General features: G+C 44.8%; 1 protein-coding gene across 1 annotated transcript; it reads right to left on the bottom strand.

The window, feature by feature from the left end:
• Positions 1-23,798, bottom strand: LOC139387236 (ligase I, DNA, ATP-dependent). The gene is made up of 27 exons (XM_071133338.1): positions 23,630-23,798; positions 20,847-20,936; positions 20,068-20,227; positions 19,113-19,245; positions 18,332-18,448; positions 17,697-18,248; positions 17,045-17,363; positions 16,697-16,780; positions 15,834-15,890; positions 15,582-15,640; positions 15,196-15,309; positions 14,929-15,095; positions 14,672-14,748; positions 14,131-14,222; positions 13,675-13,774; positions 12,624-12,709; positions 12,386-12,501; positions 11,391-11,486; positions 11,055-11,165; positions 9,018-9,089; positions 6,676-6,820; positions 3,986-4,068; positions 3,169-3,321; positions 2,865-2,918; positions 2,597-2,740; positions 1,238-1,330; positions 1-391 (listed from the first exon to the last, which is right to left on the bottom strand). Exons 1-27 carry the CDS (start codon positions 23,644-23,646, stop codon positions 317-319), a joined length of 3,366 nt encoding a protein of 1,121 aa, XP_070989439.1. The 5' UTR covers positions 23,647-23,798; the 3' UTR covers positions 1-316.
• Positions 23,799-24,117: the final 319 nt, after the last annotated feature.

The raw sequence follows: 24,117 nt of genomic DNA, 5'->3' as shown, positions 1-24,117 counted from the left end.
TAAGATTGGCAAAAGTCTTTATTCACATACATCATGGTGATTTATTTGAGTCATTGACAACTGTACTTTATACTGGTGTGAATACGATCCCCCCACAAAATAAGCCTTAGGTACAACAACAAACTGTTTAACGTCATAACATTGGCAAAGCCTATATCTAGAAACACAGCTGTTCACAGGGTCTTCACTTTCATTTTTGCATCGGCAGAGCCTTATTCAGGTTCATCATTTAAAAAAACAATAATAATAATTATGTACACATTGAGATTTCACCCGAGTTATTGGCGATTGGATGGGCAGCTGATCAGGTCAGAGGTCAGTAGTAGTCCTCGAGGTCAGCTTTGTCACCCTGATTCTGAACAACCTGCTGCTTCCTGTATAAATCCGCAATCTAAAACAGAAAAATAGAACGACAGAAATCAGTGACATGATTTCAGAGAGAAAAACAAACGGTTCTGAGGGAGACGTTAAGATACAGAGAAGGAGAGGTGGAGAAAAGAGCAAACAAATACATCTCCCCTTGATTCCTTGCATCCTCTCCCCTTGACACTTCTCAAAACTCACTGGATAAGGTCCATGGGGCGGGACCTTGGACATTCAGAAGGTCCAGGGGGCGGAACCTTGGACATTCAGAAGGTCCAGGGGGCGGAACCTTGGACATTCAGAAGGTCCAGGGGGCGGAACCTTGGACATTCAGAAGGTCCAGGGGGCGGAACCTTGGACATTCAGAAGGTCCAGGGGGCGGAACCTTGGACATTCAGAAGGTCCAGGGGGAGGGACCTCGGACATTCAGAAGGTCCAGGGGGAGGGACCTCGGACATTCAGAAGGTCCAGGGGGCGGGACCTCGTACATTCAGAAGGTCCAGGGGGCGGGACCTTGGACATTCAGAAGGTCCAGGGGGCGGGACCTTGGACATTCAGAAGGTCCAGGGGGAGGGACCTTGGACATTCAGAAGGTCCAGGGGGAGGGACCTTGGACATTCAGACTGTCCAGGGGGAGGGACCTTGGACATTCAGACTGTCCAGGGGGAGGGACCTTGGACATTCAGACTGTCCAGGGGGAGGGACCTTGGACATTCAGAAGGTCCAGGGGGAGGGACCTTGGACATTCAGAAGGTCCAGGGGGAGGGACCTTGGACATTCTCCTCCAATACAGTTGAGCAGGAGGAGAGAAGAAAGGACGCGATGTGCAACAAGACACACAACTCCAGTGTGTCACAGCAGTGTCTCAACGTACCTGTCCTCCTGAAGTGGCCTCCTCCGGCTTCTTATCATCTCTGATCCTCAGGAAGCGTGGGAACCGAAGAGAGATGCCCTTCTCTGGGTCACACTGGGAAACAGAAGAGAAAATACACATGAATCATGGGCAACACTGTATTTGGCTAGTCCCAAATTGTTTTGTAGACCGTCAACAACATTTCAACTAACTATGCCCATAACCCTAGCAAACGGTTGAAGCCATTCTCTGGGTCACAAAGAGAGAAGATACGAGGACCAGAGAAAATGCATTAAAACAAGACCCTCTCAGTGAGTGCAGGTTTGACCAGCTAAATGAACATTAAAACAAGACCCTCTCAGTGAGTGCAGGGTTGACCAGCTAAATGAACATTAAAACAAGACCCTCTCAGTGAGTGCAGGTTTCTCTTTCCCAATTGATGCATTACTTACAAAGCACCCGAGGACTTGACCAGTAAAGCACTTTGAGATCTGGCCTCTGTCCCAAATGACACCCTCTTCCCTATGTAGTACACTACCCAGAAGGCTCTGATCAAACTTTATTCACTATATAGGAAATAGAGGGCCATTTGGCACACAGCCCTTGTATAAATCACAGATTAGGGCCCGTATCGACAAAGAGCTTCAGAGCAGGAGTGCTGATATGAATAGGATTTATGGACAGCAGCACCGCTACTCATACTCTGGCCCTGAGATTTATTTTAACATTTATTTAAGTCAGTTAAGAACAAATTCTTATTTACAATGACGGCCTACCCCAGCTAAACCCTAACCTGGACGACACTGAGCAAATTGTGCGCCGCCCAATGGGACTCCCAATCACGGCCGATTGTGATACAGCCTGGAATCGAACCAGGGTCTGTAGTGACGCCTCTAACACTGAGATGCAGTGCCTTAGACCGCGGAGCCCCTCGGGAGATATAGCCTAAATATTGGACCTAGGCCTATATATGAGTGTGCATTTAAGTTGTGGGTAACATGGGTTCATGGTAAGTCTATTAAATAATATCCTTCCCAGAGGAAAGCAACAAGAGCCATGATCTCACAAGAAATTTGGGGGAACTTTTTAAATACTCAAAATCTAGAGACGTAAACAGCTTGTTTTAGATTTGCAGAGGGGATTAATGAGGTGAAGAGTGTGTGGCAGTTACATCCCTTTCAGTTCTCAGATGAAATTGCATTGAATCAAATTAATAATTTCCAAATTAATTTTGGTTGTGTCCCAAATGGCACCCTATTCCCTATATAGTGAACTACTTTATTGGGACCTGGTCAAAAGTAGTGCACTACACAAGGAATAGGGCCAGTCTTTATATTATTAGTATTGACGTGCCAGTGGACAAACAAGAGTGGTACTAACCAATCCCATGCCAGCCTTGTAGATCGGCGACAGCGATAGGTCGGCACACTTCACTTCCCATACTTGCACGGCATCGAGCCACAAGTCGGGCTCAGTTGATTGGTCCACACGGTAATAGGGGCGGGGCTTTGGCAAAATATGCTCCTGGAAAAAGACAACGGCTTCATAGTTAATTGGATCTAAAGACTTTTGGGAACTTTGCAACAGAAACTCTGGGCTTCGCTTCACAAAATGAGAATAGAACACAGCAATGGTCTCTGTGTTGTACCTTTAGGAATTTGTAATGTTGCTCCAAATCTTCATCCTTGAAACCTGTCCCAATCTGCAAAGACAAAAGAACCAGAGAGACATATTCCCCTGCGGTAAACCAGACGAGACCTTTAGCAGAGTAGAATAACACAACTGACAGAATACCCTGTGTTAAATGCCTTTAGCCTAATTGGCCCGAGGAGCTGTCACCTTTCAAAAACAGACAAACCAGCAGAGACAAAGGGGAAAAAAGTAACCTTTTTTTGCCTGCGGGCAGACAGAGACAGGTACACACACACACAGAAACCCCCTCTCACACTGACCTTGCAGACGGACTGGAACTCTTCATTGTCCTCATCGTAGCAGGCGAGCAGAAAGCCTCCGTAGGTCCCTGCTCTCTTGCCCTTCCCCAGATACGCTCCGATCACACACAGATCCATCGTGTCCCCCACGCCATCCAGATAATCCTTCTTCAGCTAGACAGAGAGATAAGGAGGATTTATAGAAAACCCTATAAGAAGTTCTTGTGTTTGCGTGCACATGTGTAGTGCAGGATTCTCGCCAAAGAATGTAAGAGCTGCGCCACCTGGTGGACTGGCTGCGCCACCATATATATATATATATACACACTACCAGTCAAACGTTTGGACACGCCTACTCATTCAAGGGTTTTTATTTATATTTACTATTTTCTACATTGAAGAATAATAGTGAAGACATCAAAAACCCAATTGAGATGGTTTGGCAGGGTGAGTATATCTCAAATATATTTAGATTTGTTTAACACATTTTTGGTTACCACATGATTCCATGTGTTATTTAATAGTTTTGATTTCTTCACTATTATTCTACAATGTAGAAAATAGTACAAATAAAGAAAAACCTTGGAATGAGTAGGTGTGTTCAAACTACTGACTGGTACTGTATGTAATGTAATGTTATGTATGCATGTAAATATTCATGTATGTATATACCGGTGCTAATAAAAAAAAGTTAATATTTATTTTTACTTTATTTGTTATATAGAAGGCACTTTTTAGTTCTAGCAGGAAATGGCAGTTAACGATGTTAAAAACCGCAAATCCCCCCCCCCAGCTGTACTCAGCAGCACCACCTTGTTAAATCCTGTGGTGTCTGTACCTTGAGCCAGTTGTGAGAGCGCTTGGCGATTTCATACGTGGCATCTTTCTCCAGAGTCTTCACCATGAGTCCCTCACAGGAGTCTGATGAACCCAGAATTACATACAGAAACAACATTTACAGTGCATCCAAAATGTAATTAAAAATGTATTTAAAAACAGGAAATGGCAACCGATTCCCTATGTAGTGCACTACTTTTGACGAGGGCCCATAGAAACATAACACTTAATGTCCCCCAACTGGCAGTCAATTCGCCATCGCCCTCAGTCAGAGAGCGTGTCGATTCCCCATCGTCCTAAGTCAGATAGCGTGTCGATTCACCATCGTCCTATCTGACTTAGGACGATGGCGAATCAACACGCTAAGTCAGATAGCGTGTCCATTCTGCCGGCACTGATCTGTCTCGTATCTCGCAAGGGTGATGGAATAATTCAGCTACAATGTGTCATCGAACATAAAAATAAAAATATTACCTAGGTGACATCGTCTGCTGAACACAATTTCTGCCTGAAAACAGTCTGAATGAACGTAAGCAAAAACAATACATCTGTCAATGATGTTGTTGGTGAGGAAGTCGTAGTCGCTCCATTTTACATCTAGCGAATACTTTTTGTGCATCTCTGAAGTTTGACAATGGGCACGAAAGCGGTCATAAAATGTCCAACATTAGCTTGCTGAACCAGTCCCTGAAACGATGCTGCTAACCAACCAAGCCTATACCTAGTAATACACACACACACTGAATGCTTCCAACAACAGCTAGCTTAGCAAGCTACTTTAGTAGTGCTGACGCTCACATGATGAGTTTTCATGAAGCAGCTGTTGGTCGCTACAGTCGCCTCCCAAGACAGCTGCTATGCTCAGCTGACCCAACCATACAGAGTAACGTTAGCGATCGCAGGGGAAACATGCTGATCACAGTCCCTCTTAACTTTGGGGCTGCAAGTCTAACTTTTAAAATTTTACCCCCTTTTCTCCCCAATTTCGTGATATCCAATTGTTAGTAGTTACTGTCTCATCGCTACAACTCCCGTACAGGTTTGGGAGAGACGAAGGTCGAAAACACAACCCAACCAAGCCGCACTGCTTCTTAACACAGCGCGCATCCAACCCGGAAGCCAGCCGCACCAATGTGGCGGAGGAAACACCTTGCACCTGGCGACCTGGTTAGCGTGCACTGCGCCCGGCCCGCCACAGGAATCGCTAGTGCGCGATGAGACAAGGATATCCCTACTGGCCAAGCCCTCCCTAACCCGGACAACGCTAGGCCAATTGTGAGTCTCCCCATGGACCTCCCGGTCGCGGCCGGCTGCGACAGAGCCTGGGCTCGAACCCAGAGTCTCTGGTGGCACAGCTGGCGCTGCAGTGAAGACTTCTTGACCACTGCGCCACCCGGGAGGTCCAACTTTAGGGTAATTTAAACAAATTAAGCAAGCTTTAAAAATGTCAGTAAAGGTAGAGCTAGCTAGCTTACCACGTCAGTAAAGGTAGAGCTAGCTAGCTTACCACGTCAGTAAAGGTAGAGCTAGCTAGCTTACCACATCAGTAAAGGTAGAGCTAGCTAGCTTACCACGTCAGTAAAGGTAGAGCTAGCTAGCTTACCACGTCAGTAAAGGTAGAGCTAGCTAGCTTACCACGTCAGTAAAGGTAGAGCTAGCTAGCTTACCCCGTCAGTAAAGGTAGAGCTAGCTAGCTTACCACGTCAGTAAAGGTAGAGCTAGCTAGCTTACCACGTCAGTACGACAGCTAGCTAGCTTATCACGTCAGTACGACAGCTAGCTAGAACAGCCAAGCAGCTGATTAAAGTCACTGCACTGGCGGCCGACACCTTTGCAAAATGTTTGCAGGATATAGTTTGAGAAAATTAAAACTAAGGCCATTAAATTATTGTCACAATATTTGTATTACTTTAGCTTGTTATTCTACCGATTTCATGGTAAGTCATACAAGAGCGCGTTGATATAACATTTTAGGAACTGTTTACATTTTTGAATGGCGGATGCTCGGGAATCCCAACATTTTAAGATGAGTTCGATGTCCGACAAGACAGATTGATTGAGGGACGAGCGTTGTGTAGGAGTGACGCCATCTGACGTAAGACAACGACAATTCACTTTCTGCCTCAAATTAGTCCGTCTGGAATGTTCTTGGTAAAACCTTCGCGGTACAGTGCACAGCTTTATTTTTATTTTTTTCTCAAAATTGTATTATTATTATTATTTTTTTAAATAAAGAAGTGGGGCAGTCCCACTCCTCACATACGTTTTGTTTATCGTACAGGAGAGAGAGAGCTAGAGAGGAAAAACAGAGGGGGCTGAAATAGCAGTGGGCTGGGAGGGGGCTGAAATAGCAGTGGGCTGGGAGGGGGCTGAAATAGCAGAGGGCTGGATGGGGGCTGAAATAGTAGTGGGCTGGATGGTGGCACATGATCCAAGAGGAAGCGGCTTAGAATGCTACACCAACCCCGCCAAAAACAGCGCATGACCTTTGACCAGGGACCATAGAGAGCGCTCTGGTCTAAATAGTGCACTATATAGGGAATAGGGTGTCATTTAGGACACAGCCTAAGACATGAATAAACAAGTCAAGGACAGAAGGAGATCACAGAAGACAAGAGTGACCTCACAAACAAACACAGTGAACAGACTGCTCACACACACGGTATTAAAAAACAGACTCAACTCACAAACCTCGAACCGATTGCTCCAGGAACTCAGCTATGACGTCTGTGTTGTCTGAGTCGATGGCGCGGGCGAACACAAACTCTCCCTCCTTCTCCTGGAAGCTCTTCTTCAACAGAGCCCTGCGACATGACAAGGGCTGCTTCACTAGAGACTGACACACCCACAGAGAGACCCAGAGAGAGCGAGACCACATTAGAGACATTTTCCACAGATCCACAAAGAATTTGAAAACAAATCAAACATTGATAAACTCCCATATCCATTAGGCAAAAAACTGCAGTGTCAAGACTTGTGGCCGTTGCCATGAGAATAGGACAACCAGTGGATCACAAACAATGTAAATACACAGAGAGAGAGAGAGAGAGAGAGAGAGAGAGACCCAGAGAGAGACCCAGAGAGAGAGAGAGACCCAGAGAGAGAGAGACCCAGAGAGAGAGAGAGAGAGAGAGAGAGACCCAGAGAGAGAGAGAGAGAGAGAGAGAGAGACCCAGAGAGAGAGAGAGAGAGAGACCCAGAGAGAGAGAGAGAGAGAGAGAGAGAGAGAGAGACCCAGAGAGAGAGAGAGAGAGAGAGAGAGAGAGAGAGAGAGAGAGACCCAGAGAGAGAGAGAGAGAGAGAGAGAGAGAGAGAGAGAGAGAGAGAGAGAGAGAGACCCAGAGAGAGACCCAGAGAGAGACCCAGTGAGAGACCGAGACCCAGAGAGAGACCGAGACCCAGAGAGAGCACGAGACCCAGACAGACACCCAGACAGAGAGAGAGCACGAGAGAGACACCCAGACAGAGAGAGAGCACGAGAGAGACACCCAGACAGAGAGAGAGCACGAGAGAGACACCCAGACAGAGAGAGAGCACGAGAGAGACACCCAGACAGAGAGAGAGCACGAGAGAGACACCCAGACAGAGAGAGAGCACGAGAGAGACACCCAGACAGAGAGAGAGCACGAGAGAGACACCCAGACAGAGAGAGAGAGCACGAGAGAGACACCCAGACAGAGAGAGAGCACGAGAGAGACACCCAGACAGAGAGAGAGCACGAGAGAGACACCCAGACAGAGAGAGAGCACGAGAGAGACACCCAGACAGAGAGAGAGCACGAGAGAGACACCCAGACAGAGAGAGAGCACGAGAGAGACACCCAGACAGAGAGAGAGAGCACGAGAGAGACACCCAGACAGAGAGAGAGAGCACGAGAGAGACACCCAGACAGAGAGAGAGAGCACGAGAGAGACACCCAGACAGAGAGAGAGAGCACGAGAGAGACACCCAGACAGAGAGAGAGAGCACGAGAGAGACACCCAGACAGAGAGAGAGAGCACGAGAGAGACACCCAGACAGAGAGAGAGAGCACGAGAGAGACACCCAGACAGAGAGAGAGAGCACGAGAGAGACACCCAGACAGAGAGAGAGAGCACGAGAGAGACACCCAGACAGAGAGAGAGAGCACGAGAGAGACACCCAGACAGAGAGAGAGCACGAGAGAGACACCCAGACAGAGAGAGAGCACGAGAGAGACACCCAGACAGAGTCCTGACAAAATGTAAAAAATATAAAACAATTAGAGTGTCATTTCTCAAAATTTGAAACCCTTATTCAAGGTTTCAAAGACCTCTCTGATGAGGACAGGCTACCTGTCCTGTTGGGGGAGGACGCAGAGAGCTGTGGATTGGCAGCGTACTACATTGCTGCCAATAAGATGAGGGACAGTGTCTGACAGACCAATCAACCTGCACATGTCCTCTACTGTATGCTAATTGTTATTGTTCAATGTATGGTTATTTTGACCCTTAGTTACTGTTGTCCCGTTGACAATTTTGATTCTTATTATTTTCATATTGTAAATATCCAAAATAAGCTTTGGCAATATGTACATTGTTACGCCGAGCCAATAAAGGAAATTGAATGTGTGTGTGAGAGAGAGAGAGAGAGAAAGACACACTATTACCACCAATGAAGTTACAAACACAACAATCAATGTCTAATTAATCATTATAAACAGGGTGGTTCGAGCCCTGAATGTTGATTGGTTGAAAGCCGTGGTGACCAGTTTCTAATAGCAATAAGGCACCTCGGGGGTTTGTGATATATGGCCAATATACCACGGCAAAGAGCTGTGTCCAGGCACTCTGTGTTGCGTTGTGCCTAAGAACAGCCCTTAGCCGTGGTATATTGGCCATATACCACACCCCCTTCGGGCCTTATTGTTTAAACATTCCATATGGCACCCTATTCTCTATTTAGTGCACTACTCTGGACCAGAAACCAACGGACCCTGGTCAAAACTAGTGCACTAAATAGGAAAAAGTGTCCAAGTCTAACCGACCTTATAATTCCTATTCTCATCCACTCACCTCTCCATTGAGATACAGCAGGTCGAAGGCGTACACACACACTTGGACCTTGATATCAGCAGCAGCCACGTCCTACAGGATATACAGTACAGGTCATTGATATCAGCTATCAGCCACGTCCTACAGGATATACAGTACAGGTCATTGATATCAGCTATCAGCCACGTCCTACAGAATATACAGTACAGGTCATTGATATCAGCTATCAGCCACGTCCTACAGAATATACAGTACAGGTCATTGATATCAGCTATCAGCCACGTCCTACAGAATATACAGTACAGGTCATTGATATCAGCCACGTCCTACAGAATATACAGTACAGGTCATTGATATCAGCCACGTCCTACAGAATATACAGTACAGGTCATTGATATCAGCCACGTCCTACAGAATATACAGTACAGGTCATTGATATCAGCCACGTCCTACAGAATATACAGTACAGGTCATTGATATCAGCTACGTCCTACAGAATATACAGTACAGGTCATTGATATCAGCTATCAGCCACGTCCTACAGAATATACAGTACAGGTCATTGATATCAGCCACGTCCTACAGAATACACAGTACAGGTCATTGATATCAGCCACGTCCTACAGAATATACAGTACAGGTCATTGATATCAGCTATCAGCCACGTCCTACAGAATATACAGTACAGGTCATTGATATCAGCCACATCCTACAGAATATACAGTACAGGTCATTGATATCAGCTATCAGCCACGTCCTACAGAATATACAGTACAGGTCATTGATATCAGCCACGTCCTACAGGATATAAAGTACAGGTCATTGATATCAGCCACGCCCTACAGAATATACAGTATAGGTCATTGATATCAGCCACGTCCTACAGAATACACAGTACAGGTCATTGATATCAGCCACGTCCTACAGGATATAAAGTACAGGTCATTGATATCAGCCACGTCCTACAGAATATACAGTACAGGTCATTGATATCAGCCACGTCCTACAGAATACACAGTACAGGTCATTGATATCAGCCACGTCCTACAGAATATACAGTACAGGTCATTGATACCAGCCACGTCCTACAGAATATACAGTACAGGTCATTGATATCAGCCACGTCCTACAGAATATACAGTACAGGTCATTGATATCAGCTGCAGCCACGTCCTACAGAATACACAGTACAGGTCATTGATATCAGCTATCAGCCACGTCCTACAGAATATACAGTACAGGTCATTGATATCAGCCACGTCCTACAGAATATACAGTACAGGTCATTGATATCAGCCACGTCCTACAGAATATACAGTACAGGTCATTGATATCAGCCACGTCCTACAGAATATACAGTACAGGTCATTGATATCAGCTGCAGCCACGTCCTACAGAATACACAGTACAGGTCATTGATATCAGCTATCAGCCACGTCCTACAGAATATACAGTACAGGTCATTGATATCAGCCACGTCCTACAGAATACACAGTACAGGTCATTGATATCAGCTATCAGCCACGTCCTACAGAATATACAGTACAGGTCATTGATATCAGCCACGTCCTACAGAATATACAGTACAGGTCATTGATATCAGCCACGTCCTACAGAATATACAGTACAGGTCATTGATATCAGCCACGTCCTACAGAATATACAGTACAGGTCATTGATATCAGCCACGTCCTACAGAATATACAGTACAGGTCACTTAACACCATTCCTACCCAACCACCCACCACCCAGTAAAAGATGATTCCAACCTAGATGTTTTGGTCCCAGTACTCAGTATATTGTGACAATGAGAGGGCACGACAGCCCCTCAGGGCTATGCCGATGGGAGAAAGCCCAACTCCCGGCAGGTCTAACCAAACCAGACAGGTCGAGGGGTTAGACAAAGCAGTCTACCCCATGATCAGAGCCTGGTAGGAAAAGGATCTACGACCACTGAGGAAACTGCCACCTGGGCTAATCAGCCATCCAGCTGTAATAAAAATGATTAGAGAAACCATGGTTACTCAGTAAGAGGACCACTCATTTCTTTCCTGTCACCTTTCTCTTCCGTGTGATGAGAACCTGGAATGGTTGGATCTGTTTCTTCTCTCTGTCCCAAGCTACTGCCTCAGTGTCCAACACACAGGATATGACAGACTCATTCTTTACCTGAGAGACACAGCGAGAGAGAGAGAGAGAGAGAGGTAATGGTATTATCATGCAGTGTGCTTATGTCCATGATAAAAGGGCTAAGATGATATCAGATTGTATCCCTGAAATTGCACCCTATTCTGTATGTGGTGTACTCTGGACAAAAGTAGTGCACTATATAGAGAATAGGCTGTCATTTGGGATGCTCATTGAATGTGCTACTGTTGAGAGGGTCATTGTTACCGTATGAATGCGAGAGATGATGTCAGGATATTTGGTGGTATTATCCTCCTGGTTGCGACTGAAAATACGCACTTCCCCGTTCTCCAAGATATGGATCTGCACAAGACATACAATTATCAATAGCTGAACCATTTCAAACCAACAACAGGCAGTGAGTTTCCTGTTGTTCGTAGAGTAGAGCTGTGTGGCTCAGTTGGTGGAGTATAACACAGAAAAAAAACACCAGGACAGTGGGTTCAATTCCCGCAGGGGCCACTCATAAGAAAATGGACGCACGCACTACTGTCCGTTGCTTTGAATATGCATCTGCCGACTGTCATAATATATGTTATATCAGACAGAAATATGCAGGGTCAACCTGTAAAGGTGGAACACAAGCGCTGAGAGCCAGCTGTGTGTTAGAGCACCATCTGGTGGCCAATTCAGGAGTCAGACAGCAGCTTAATGGCCAAGAGGACAACACGTCACAGGGCACTCGGGGCTCTCTGCAGCCTCCACTCGGGGGGGCCTCACAGGGCTCTCTACAGCCTCCACTCGGGAGGGCCTCACGGGGCTCTCTACAGCCTCCACTCGGGAGGGCCTCACGGGGCTCTCTACAGCCTCCACTCGGGGGGGCCTCACGGGGCTCTCTACAGCCTCCACTCGGGAGGGCCTCACGGGGCTCTCTACAGCCTCCACTCGGGAGGGCCTCACGGGGCTCTCTACAGCCTCCACTCGGGAGGGCCTCACGGGGCTCTCTACAGCCTCCACTCGGGAGGGCCTCACGGGGCTCTCTACAGCCTCCACTCGGGAGGGCCTCACAGGGCTCTCTACAGCCTCCACTCGGGAGGGCCTCACAGGGCTCTCTACAGCCTCCACTCGGGAGGGCCTCACAGCCTGAGTCACAATAGCACCATGTCTGCTTCCTAACCAGGACACACGCACACAGATATAACAAACATGTAGCTGACACATGTATAGGACACACAAAAGTGAACAACCACACACACACCTACCTGTGCTCGTTCTCCATCATACTTGTACTCGCAGGTGAAGGCCGCTTCATCAAATCTCTTCATCACCTCTCCTACACCTTTGGTGGGGTGAGCCAGCATGGGCCTCAACGGTACACCTGAGGAACAGGGGTCAGAAACACCACACCGAAATAAACAATACACCCCGACACACCAACAACCCTGATGGTCAGTACCATCTACTCATAAAATGTTGTTTTTCCTTAATAATTATTATTGCCTGGAGTGAGTTTGCAGTGGTTGGGGAGTTCATCAATCCCCTCCTTCAGAATGACTGGGATGATGACATCATAGTTGGGCATCTCACTGGACGGGACAAACAGAATAAATATATTAAGAAAATCTAATTCACACAGGCTTTGTCCCAAATGGCACCACATTCCCTACATAGTGTACGACTGACTATCCTACCGATCCTCAACTTCGGCGATGTCATCTACAACATGGCTCCCAATACTCAGCAAACTGGATGCAGTCCATCACAGTGCCATTTGTTTTGTTACCGAATCACCTTATGCCACCCACCACTGCGACCTGTATGCTCTAGTCGGCTGGCCCTCGCTACATATTCGTTGCCAGACCCACTGGCTCCATGTCATCTATAAGTCTCTGCTAGGTAAAGCTCCACCTTATCTCAGCTCACTGGTTACGACAGCAACACCCACCCGCAGCACGCACTCCAGCTGGAGACTTATATTTCCCTCACCAACTTTAAACATCAGATATCTGAGCAGCAAACCGATCGCTGCAGCTGTAAATAGTCCATCTGTAAGTAGCCCACCCAATCTACCTACCTCATCCCCATACTGCTCTTTTGCACACCAGTGTCTCTACTTGCACATCATGATCTGCACATCTATCACTCCAGTGTTAATCTGCTAAATTGTAATTACTTCGCTACTATTGGCCTATGTATTGCCTTACCTCCTCACGCCATTTGCACAGACTTTATATAGACTCTTTTTTTTCTATTGTGTTATTGACTGTACGTTTGTTTATTCCATGTGTAACTCTGTGTTGTTTGTGTCGCACTGCTTTGCTTTATCTTGGCCAGGTCACAGTTGTAAATGATAACTTGTTCTCAACTAGCCTACCTGGTTAAATAAAGGTGTTCTCAACTAGCCTACCTGGTTAAATAAAGGTGAAATAAAATAAAATAAACAACATTGTGCAGAAGAACCCTATGGGCCCCGGTCAAAAGTAGTGCACTATATAGGGAATAGGGGGCCACTTGGGTAATGAACTACAGCTGTATTTAACAGGTTTAGTACCAGTAAGTCTGTTTGAGGAGAAGGCTCTTCTCTTCTATCCAAGCTTTCTGTTTTTCTGCACTCATTCCTTTCCCTGCGTCAATCACCGCCGGAGGGAAGTCTGGAATAGACACAAAAACGTCTCAGTTGCATCAAAAGCAGACATTCATATTGTATGTGGAGGTTATGTAGTGAACAAACATGGTGATAATGTCTGGGGGGGGCACTGTTGTGAAAACGCTTTGACGATGTTGGGGTAATGTGATAGTATTGTGAAAACATGATTAAGTTGGGAGGTAATGTTGTTTAAACATTGAAATAACATTTGTGAGGTCATGTTTAAACATTGAGATAATGTTGGGAGGTCATATTTAAACATTGAGATAACGTTGGGAGGTCATGTTTAAACATTGAGATAACGTTGGGAGGTCATGTTTAAACATTGTGATAACGGTGTGATAACATTGGTTGGCTAACCTTGTCCTGGAGGAGACAGACACACGGCCTGACTCAGGGCAGACAGTACACTCTGTTCAGCCAAGCCAATCCTCAGCTTCCCTGCCAGCGACCTGTCGATCAATCAACCAATCAATACAGACACGCATTGATGATGTCCTGCTTATTGTCTGATGTTGTGCATGTACCGGTGTTGTAAAGTACGAAAGAATTACACACAATTTTATTAGTCACAGAGATCCTATCTTATTTAAATCCATTACTGTACCGACCAGCGGGGTGACTACTGGTGAATGGGCAGGAGTGATAATAAATTCAGCTTGACTAATGAAGCAAGACAACATGCTCAACTATATCCTGTGTAAACCAATAAGAGGTGGCCGGAAGATCCAAAGTAATAATCGATCACATATAAAACGAAGAAAGGCTAGAACTCAGTGAGTGCAGAAAGACAAGTCACTGAGGCTCAGGTCAAAAGTATAGCATTACATAGAGCAACGGCTGCCGTTCAGGAGACCCTCAGTTTGACCAGTAGCAAAGTGAAGGAAGTGGGGACCATTACCTGACAATGTATCTGGCTTCAGAGAAACGACAGGCTACAAAGAGACCTTTGATGATGTCAATCTTCTTATTCATGGCCTGCAGGCAGGGGGAAAGAGAGAGAAAATAATTCATTCCTTTTAATCAAATTCTAGACGGATTAAAAATATATTCATCATCATCCAATTCCCAGGACAGAGAACTGTGTTTTCTTAAAATCTGTGAATTTATCAAAACAACGAGAATTTTACTGTGTTAAACTCTCACACACACACTCACAGAATTCCCACTCATGTTCCCGATGTCTTTCAGTTTGTTGAACACACCCCCTGCAATCAGATTGGCTGGCTGGAACATAATTCTCTGGTTGTTACGGGAACTCTCAGCCACCAACCCCAAGTCCCCCTTCTCTGCAGCCTCCGCCTTGATTTTGTCCAACTGTCGCCCTAGCAACAAGAACAAAGATGTGAGAGAGTTCTAAGCCCAAAAGCAAAGGAAGATATATAACAAACAACATTGAGTGTGTGTGTTGTGTGGGTGTCTCACCAGTAGCTTGGGCAACAGCCTTCATCAGAACAGTTTCTCCCACTCCCAGCTCCAGCCCCATGTAAGCAGGACCCAGCTGATTGAGACACAGGTAGACGCAGCACAGCAGGTCCTCTGAGCAAGAACAACAAGAGACAAACACTCAGCACACTATAGTCCCTATATAGCGCACTACTTTTGACGAGGGCCCATAGGGAATCGGGTTGCATTTGGGACATATCCAGGGTATTTCACAGCGTTCCTTTACAGATAGTATAGTGCAGTAGGGGTCTAGTCAAAAGTAGTGCACTAAATAGGGAATATTAGAATGTCATTTGGGATGTTGGCATCCTGCACCTGGGCTCCACACATCCGTAGGAAGAAACCCACAAAAAAAGCTATTTTACCTGGAGAGAGGATGATAACAGAGCGTAGGAGATTTGATAATGTTTCAATGTTCCTCAATCTAGCAACAACAAAAAGAAAGAAATGCATTTAGTATGTAAAACAATATAAACGGGGAAATTACACTACAATAAAACACAGGCTGTCCCAAATGGCACCCCATTACCTTAGATAGTGCACTACACAGGGAGCCATTTGGGATGTACACAAGAACAAAACAGATACGACTTGGGAGGTCTATTGAAATCTCTTACCTGCCAGAATCTTCCTCAATCTTTTCAAAGGTGCGTGCAACAGCCAAATACGGGACCCTGTGAAAGAGAAAATTAGACAAAACATTGAATACAACTGCATTGAGAGACTTATTTACAGTATCAAAACAACTCCATTGAGAGACTTATTTACAGTATGAAAACAACTCCATTGAGAGACTTATTTACAGTATCAAAACAACTCCATTGAGAGACTTATTTACAGTATCAAAACAACTCCATTGAGAGACTTATTTACAGTATCAAAACAACTCCATTGAGAGACTTATTTACAGTACATATGTGCAGTGCGGGTTGTTCAGGGTGGAATTCATTAGTGCACACCGTAGCAAAATCATTTTGGAACACGAAATTAAAACACGCGTTTCTTATTGGACAAGTTCAGGTAGTCCCTCTCCGTTTCGGCCAGTTTGCTTTCGTTTGGTACCTAGTGAATAGGACCCCGGTTGATGTATACGGCTGAGTCGTGTGGCTAGAGCTGGGCAATATGGACAAAAGTCCACATCGCGATAAATTGACTGAATTTTAGCTCGATAACGATAAATTGGACGATACATTAATCAAACGAATAAACACCAGTTACTTTATTTTAACCTTTAAAATACTCCTACAAATGTTTATATTCTTAATTTTCTCATTAGCAATAGCCCATATTAGTCCTATACTAACTCCTAGTAAAATAAACTTAACATTATTATCGACGTCAGTCAAATATATATATTTTTTAAATGGTTGGGTTAGTCAGTGTCGATCATTTCCAGTTACGGTCCCAGCTCTAGCTGTGTTAAGAGGGTTGGACGTACCTCTGCCCCCAGCTCTAGCTGTGTTAAGGGGGTTGGACGTACCTCTGACCCCGGCTCCAGCAGGCGTGGTCTACAGGGTGGTAGTTGGGTCTGGACGGGTCATACTGGGCCTGGGCAGTCTTCTCTCTGGGGGTCAAAGACACTCGGATTAATACAGTATACTGCACTATTCAACTCACTGGAGAAAACATCCAGAAATGTACACATGTACAGCTACTCCTTCAAAGAGATACACTTAGAGTTTTAAAAGCAACGGATTGTTGTAATCATTGGCTAGAGTGAGATTCCACCATTGACCAAAGCACCAATTTTTGGGAAAAGGTGGAGAATGGGATGAAGCCATGGTGTAAAGTAAACACATTTTTATAACCATCTGTTATTCTCTCTTACCCTTTCTTGTCTTTAACGTCCTCCGTGGTACGGGACACCGTCGCCTCTTCCTTTATATACTCCTCGCTCTTCTCCTTTCCCTCGCTCTTCTCCTTTCCCTCGCTCTTCTCCTTTCCCTCGCTCTTCTCCTTTCCCTCGCTCTTCTCCTTTCCCTCGCTCTTCTCCTTTCCCTCGCTCTTCTCCTTTCCCTCGCTCTTCTCCTTTCCCTCGCTCTTCTCCTTTCCCTCGCTCTTCTCCTTTCCCTCTCCCTCGCTCTTCTCCTTTCCCTCTCGCTCGCTCTTCTCTGGTTTCTCCATCTTTACAGCAGCCTTCCTGGGAGCTAGATAACAGAGAAGAAACCAACATTCAGACGTGGAGTTTGGAGCATACGGTTTGTCAAACAAGCTTTTTAAAGTATAAAGTACAAAGGATGTTACATGTCCTTGTTCCACTGTCATCTCTGCATTTTACACGTCTCTTACACTCCTTCAGGTTTCTTCAAAACATCCCAAAACAAAATGTAGGTTAAATCCCAAATGGCACCCTATTCCGTGCCACTTGAGAAGCAATGTTACACTCCTTCAGGTTTCTTCTAAACAAACTGCAGAATGCAAACTCATTCATAGAGATGTTCATGTGCAAGGCAGGAAGTAAATGGGGGAAAAAATCTCACCAAAGAAACTGCTGATGGTGGGGGCTTTTTTGACTTGGGGGCTTTCTGACACTTTCTCTTCTTTCATGTCTTTCTCATCCTTTACCGACTTGTGACCCATAGGACTTGTCTCTTTAACCTTTTGACCCTTCGAACTTCTCTCTTTAGGACTTCTCTCTTTAACCTTTTGACCCTTAGGACTTGTCTCTTTAACCTTTTGACCCTTCGAACTTCTCTCTTTAGGACTTCTTTCTTTAACCTTTTGACCCTTAGGACTTGTCTCTTTAACCTTTTGACCCTTCAAACTTCTCTCTTTAGGACTTCTCTCTTTAGGACTTCTCTCTTTAGGACTTCTCTCTTTAGGACTTCTCTCTTTAGGACTTCTCTCTTTAGCCTTTTCACTTTTTCCTTTTTCCTCCTCGGTCGCGGTCACTTTCACATCAAGTGCTTTCTCCTTCTCTCCATCTTTGGTCTTCTCTTCATCTGTCTCTTTCTCCTCCGGGTTGTTCTGCGCCACCTCAGGCTTATCCACACTGTTCTCTCCTCCCACGTCCATCGCTTCCTCTTCATTCTCTACAGAGAGAAAGAGAAACGGAGTGATGCAACAGAAGAGAGAAGGGACAGGAAGGAACACTCGTAATGGAGGAAACCCTTACCGGTGCTGTCCTGCGTCTCCTCAACCTTTGCCCTTTTATTCTGCTGTCCTTGTTCTTCCTCCTCCTTTTCACTGCCACTCCTGCTGTCCAGCTTTCTCTTGGGGAACTGCTTCCTTGCTACAGAGATGATAGAAACACAACTAGTTAGAGATGCATCACTACTCTACAGAGAAGATAGAAACACAACTAGTTAGAGATGCATCACTACTCTACAGAGAAGATAGAAACACAACTAGTTAGAGATGCATCACTACTCTACAGAGAAGATAGAAACACAACTAGTTAGAGATGCATCACTACTCTACAGAGAAGATAGAAACACAACTAGTTAGAGATGCATCACTACTCTACAGAGAAGATAGAAACACAACTAGTTAGAGATGCATCACTACTCTACAGAGAAGATAGAAACACAACTAGTTAGAGATGCATCACTACTCTACAGAGATGATAGAAACACAACTAGTTAGAGATGCATCACTACTCTACAGAGAAGATAGAAACAACTAGAGATGCATCATTGCTGAACACATTTTTGTGGCATTGATCAAATTGATGTAGTTCTTAGAAATATATTTATTCTGTTATTTTTTTTTTAAACAACCTGTGTTGAAGTATTTTCTCTTTGTTATCATGCAACAAGTAACCCCAGATATGGAAATGCTTTTTCCAATCTTCAATCTTCAGACATATTTCAACATGCAGGCTGCATTAAATAACAGACAGCTTAGTTAACAGTGTGTTAGTAGAGGATGTTGGACTTGTACAGCTAGAGACCGACCGGTGCGGCGTTTGGGTATTCCGGAGGGTGAGATGGAAGTGGGGGTGTCAGGGGTTCCAGGGGTGGGGGAGGCGGATGAGGTCACTGGAGAGGCGGGGGACAGGGGGTTGGTAACAGCCTTGAATACTTCATCCTGTGGGGGAGAGATAAAGTTCAGATCTATATACACTGAGAGGGTCACAAACGGCCACTATTTCCTAGATTTGTATTTGTTTATCCAAGTCTCATTTAGGTAAAATCTTGTTTTTGAAGAGCGACCTGGTCAAGACTGCACTGTATTGGGAATATGATGCCATTTGGAATGCAAACTCAGTCGCATTTTTATATACACACACCCTCCTTTGGCTTCACAGTTGTTTCAAATGGTAAAGACCAGAGTAGGGTTAGGGGGGGGGGGGTAACCAAACGTTCATACAGTCATGCTGTTCCTGTATCATACAGGGGTATACAGTATTACCAGCAGCGCACGCAAGGGGCTCTAAAAAACTAAACGTGTTATTGTTTTGACGCACAAAACTAATTTCGGCAGCAGGGACCTTGATCGTCTCTGCTGTAACCTAGAAGCTTGATCTTGCAACCTAGCCACTTAGCTAGAGAGTTAGCAAACCAAACAAATAGCTGGGGCACTGAACTGGAGATAATTTATTTGGCACATCTCAGATAGTGAACTTAGTTATAAGCAGTGTTGAGGGTATTGACAATCATACCGTTGGTATTTGAAAATACCCCGGTATACAGTATACAGCCCAAGCCTACTGCAGAGTATAACATCATTCTGAGTCCCAAAAGGCACCCTCTATTTCCTATAGTGTACTACTTTTGACCAGAACCGATAGTGCACCAGTTTTGACCAGGCCCTATGTAGGGAATAGGGTGCCATATGGGATGGATCCAATGTCCTGATTAGAGCTTGTTTACGTAGAGGAGGATATGAGGTGGGAAATGTAAAAGCTACCTTGGGTTGCACAGCCTTGTCCTCTGGCTCCTGTTCTATCCCGGCTGGAGCCTCATCATCACTGTCCAAGATCTGACGACTGCGTTTAGTGAACTTCTTCACTGGCGAATCAGGCTCTTCATGGACCCCATTCTGAACTTTGAGAGGCCTTTTGATTGGTCTAGCAAGGATGGAAAATAAAAATACATTATAGGGAGACGTGCAAATACCTACTCTCATATCGGTCATTCTACAGTCTGTTCACTTTCACCGTTGCTGATTGCTATGCTATTCAGGCAAGTACTCTACCACAAACTTCAAGGGTACTCCATTTCCTGTCTAGACAACTACACCCAGGGCCATGTATTTAACTTAAACACTTACTCTGGCTACCCTGGTGAAAACCCTCACCCCCTGGCCTTAAACACTTACTCTGGCTACCCTGGTGAAAACCCTCACCCCCTGACCTTAAACACTTACTCTGGCTACCCTGGTGAAAACCCTGCCACCCTCACCCCCTGGCCTTAAACACTTACTCTGGCTACCCTGGTGAAAACCCTCACCCCCTGACCTTAAACACTTACTCTGGCTACCCTGGTGAAAACCCTGCCCCCCTCACCCCCTGGCCTTAAACACTTACTCTGGCTACCCTGGTGAAAACCCTGCCCCCCTCACCCCCTGGCCTTAAACACTTACTCTGGCTACCCTGGTGAAAACCCTCACCCCCTGACCTTAAACACTTACTCTGGCTACCCTGGTGAAAACCCTGCCACCCTCACCCCCTGACCTTAAACACTTACTCTGGCTTGTCTTTCACCGGCTCGTCTTTCCCCGGTCCATCACTTTTTTTGCTCTCCTTCTCTTTGCCCGTTTTGGGCTGAAAGAAAGATCTTTAGGGCAGAAGAACATTTAACAGAAGTCAGAAAGAAAACATATGTAGCTACTGTAAAGTAAAAAAATATATATATATACATTATGCATGACATAAACACGCTGTTGAGTCTCATGATTCGCTTTATATTAAGGCAGGTGTTATCAGACCGTATACCACAGGTATGACAAAACACTTATTTTTACAGCTCAAATTACGATGGTAAACAGTTTCTAATAGCAATAAGGCACCTCGGGGGTGTGTGATATAGGGTCAATATACCACGGCTAAGGGCTGTGTCCAGGCACTCCGCGTTGTGCATAAGAACAGCCCTTAGCGTTGCGTTGTGCCTAACAACAACCCTTAGAGGTGGTATATTGGCCATATACCACACCCCCTCAAGCCTTATTGATTAATTTTACAACGGATGGGTCTAATTCTGAATGCTGATTGGTTAAAAGCGCATTCCAGCCAGTGTCTATTCCACAAGTTACCACCAGCTAAATCTATGACATTAAAATGCCCATTTACTCTGTTCATCCAACTGCACAGTCTCATCAGCCCATCCAGGCAAAATATAAACTTGATCTCCACTTTAAAAAGCATGTAGACATTACCTCACATTTCTTTCTGACAAACATTTAGTTATCAACAGAGGAGATGTGTATAAACCTTACTGTCTGGCTTAATGACATTTGCAACATTTCTTTCAATATTCAAATTCTATCTCCAGCTGTCCCATAGTAATGAACGTGTGGGGAACAGACAGACTTAGCCAGTCTAAATCATGAATCAGCTGGCATCATTGAGAGAGAGAGATGTGTGTATGTATGTATGTATATCATGTATGTATGTATGTATATCATCATACATATCACACAACTGTAATTGTCCTGTTCCATACACGATCCTTTACACAAACAGATAATCAAACAACATCAGTAGTATCCCCACTCAATCTGTGATACACATACACACACATACACAAAGGAATTTCAATTTAAAAAGGTACAACAAAACGAAGTACAGCTAGTTTTCCATATTTACAACTTCCGTGTTTGAAGTGATTGTGTTAGCTGTGTTTTTGGATAGCTCCTCTGAACAACAGTGTCCTGACGAGAGAACACATTTTATATGCCAGGCGAAATCGCGCCTCATTAGCTTATTGTTATGTACGTATCCAAATAAATGTCACTAGAAAACAACTTAAACAAATGCAGCTGTTATTCTTTTTGACGTTACTTTTAAGTTAGCCGTAGTTGGCTAGCTAGCTAGCGATAAGAACGTTGCCAGCCAGTATGGCAATGGAACATTTAGAAAACAAGACTGAACGACTGAGTCGCGTCCATAGTTACAGAACCAAAAAAACAACTGGGTCGCGTCCATAGATACAGAACCAAAAAACAACTGAACGACTGAGTCGCGTCCATAGATACAGAACCAAAAAACAGCTGAACGAATGAGTCGCGTCCATAGATACAGAACCAAAAAACAGCTGAACGACTGAGTCGCGTCCATAGATACAGAACCAAAAAACAACTGGGTCGCGTCCATAGATACAGAACCAAAAAACAACTGGGTCGCGTCCATAGATACAGAACCAAAAAACAACTGGGTCGGGTCCATAGATACAGAACCAAAAAACAACTGGGTCGCGTCCATAGATACAGAACCAAAAAACAACTGGGTCGTGACCATAGCTACAGAACCAAAAAACAACTGGGTCGCGTCCATAGATACAGAACCAAAAAACAACTGGGTCGTGACCATAGCTACAGAACCAAAAAACAACTGGGTCGCGTCCATAGATACAGAACCAAAAAACAACTGGGTCGTGACCATAGCTACAGAACCAAAAAACAACTGGGTCGCGTCCATAGATACAGAACCAAAAAAACTGCTGTACGCCTGATTCGCATCCATAGTTACAGAACCAAAAAAACAACTGAACGACTGAGTCGCGTCCATAGATACAGAACCAAAAAACAACTGGGTCGCGACCATACATACAGAACCAAAAAACAACTGGGTCGCGTCCATAGATACAGAACCAAAAAACAACTGGGTCGCGTCCATAGATACAGAACCAAAAAACAACTGGGTCGCGTCCATAGATACAGAACCAAAAAACAACTGGGTCGCGTCCATAGATACAGAACCAAAAAACAACTGGGTCGCGTCCATAGATACAGAACCAAAAAACAACTGGGTCGTGACCATAGCTACAGAACCAAAAAAACAACTGAACGACTGAGTCGCGTTTCTGGCAACCGAACCAACAGAACGAACGATCAGCAGGTTTGGGTACCAACCCTAGATTTTTATCCCGGTTTCGAGCTAGTGGAAGCATGAATAAATTAATCAAAATAACGTTAATGAAAATATGTCAATCAATATATTTAATATGTTGGTAACCCGTTATATAAAAGTGATAATGCCCTCTTAGCCGGTGGTTGGAGGATATATTGGCACGGGTGTAAAATGTTCACTTAATTATCAACACAAGGTCCAAGGGGTTTGACCGCGTGTGTGTTGTTCACATCTTTGCAACCACAAAGAAGCCAACTAACTAGTTTCAATGTAGATGATGGCAAGGAACTCATTTTAGCTAGTGTAGCTAACTAGCACAAAAGCAAACAGGCTGAGTTAGCCAACCTAGCTAGCTAACATTTATTGGCTAGTTTTGCAGAAACCAATGCGGACTTTACTTACGATATACTTCGCTGCATGCTGTCTTGTAGTTTTCTGATGTAGTAAATTACTGGTTATACACTACAATTAAACTTCGTGTTTAGCTAACAACAAAAGGACATTACCCGCGCAGAAATGCGATTGAAACGTTCGGCGCCAAAACAACGTCAGACGTTTCTGCAAGGAAGGGAATCATGTTGCCGGTGTGGTGTCGAGCTAATGGCATTTGAGATACTGCCACCTGCTGGAGTGGAACATATTATATAGCAGCAGTATGGCTCTGATCGTGATGATGAGTCTTTCAGGCCTATGTTTTGATAACATCATTGAGCACAAAATGAAAATGTGCTTTTTTTTGTTATGCAAAGCAAATTTGCCTTGTAATGCAGCACAACAGTTTGACAATTGAAATAGTTTATTGTACTTTTGTACAGGTATTGTACAGGTACTTCTCTGTTGAAGATTGTTGAGAAAGTAAGTGTACTGTTCATGTCACAGGTTTGTACTAC

The sequence above is a fragment of the Oncorhynchus clarkii genome, chromosome 28 (genome assembly GCF_045791955.1).
Source record: "Oncorhynchus clarkii lewisi isolate Uvic-CL-2024 chromosome 28, UVic_Ocla_1.0, whole genome shotgun sequence".
In the NCBI taxonomy this organism is placed as follows: Eukaryota; Metazoa; Chordata; class Actinopteri; order Salmoniformes; family Salmonidae; genus Oncorhynchus; species Oncorhynchus clarkii.
The sequence above is the reverse complement of the archived record's forward strand: the minus strand, read 5'-3'. Positions and strand labels throughout refer to the sequence as shown.

Excerpts from the sequence above, each read along its gene's own strand:
- LOC139387236 (XM_071133338.1), bottom strand. Across the intron at positions 20,228-20,846 it reads CCGGTGAAAGACAAGCCAGA|ACCAATCAAAAGGCCTCTCA; the intron begins GTAAGTGTTTAA and ends CATCCTTGCTAG. Across the intron at positions 11,166-11,390 it reads TCATCTCTCGCATTCATACG|GTAAAGAATGAGTCTGTCAT; the intron begins GTAACAATGACC and ends TGTGTCTCTCAG.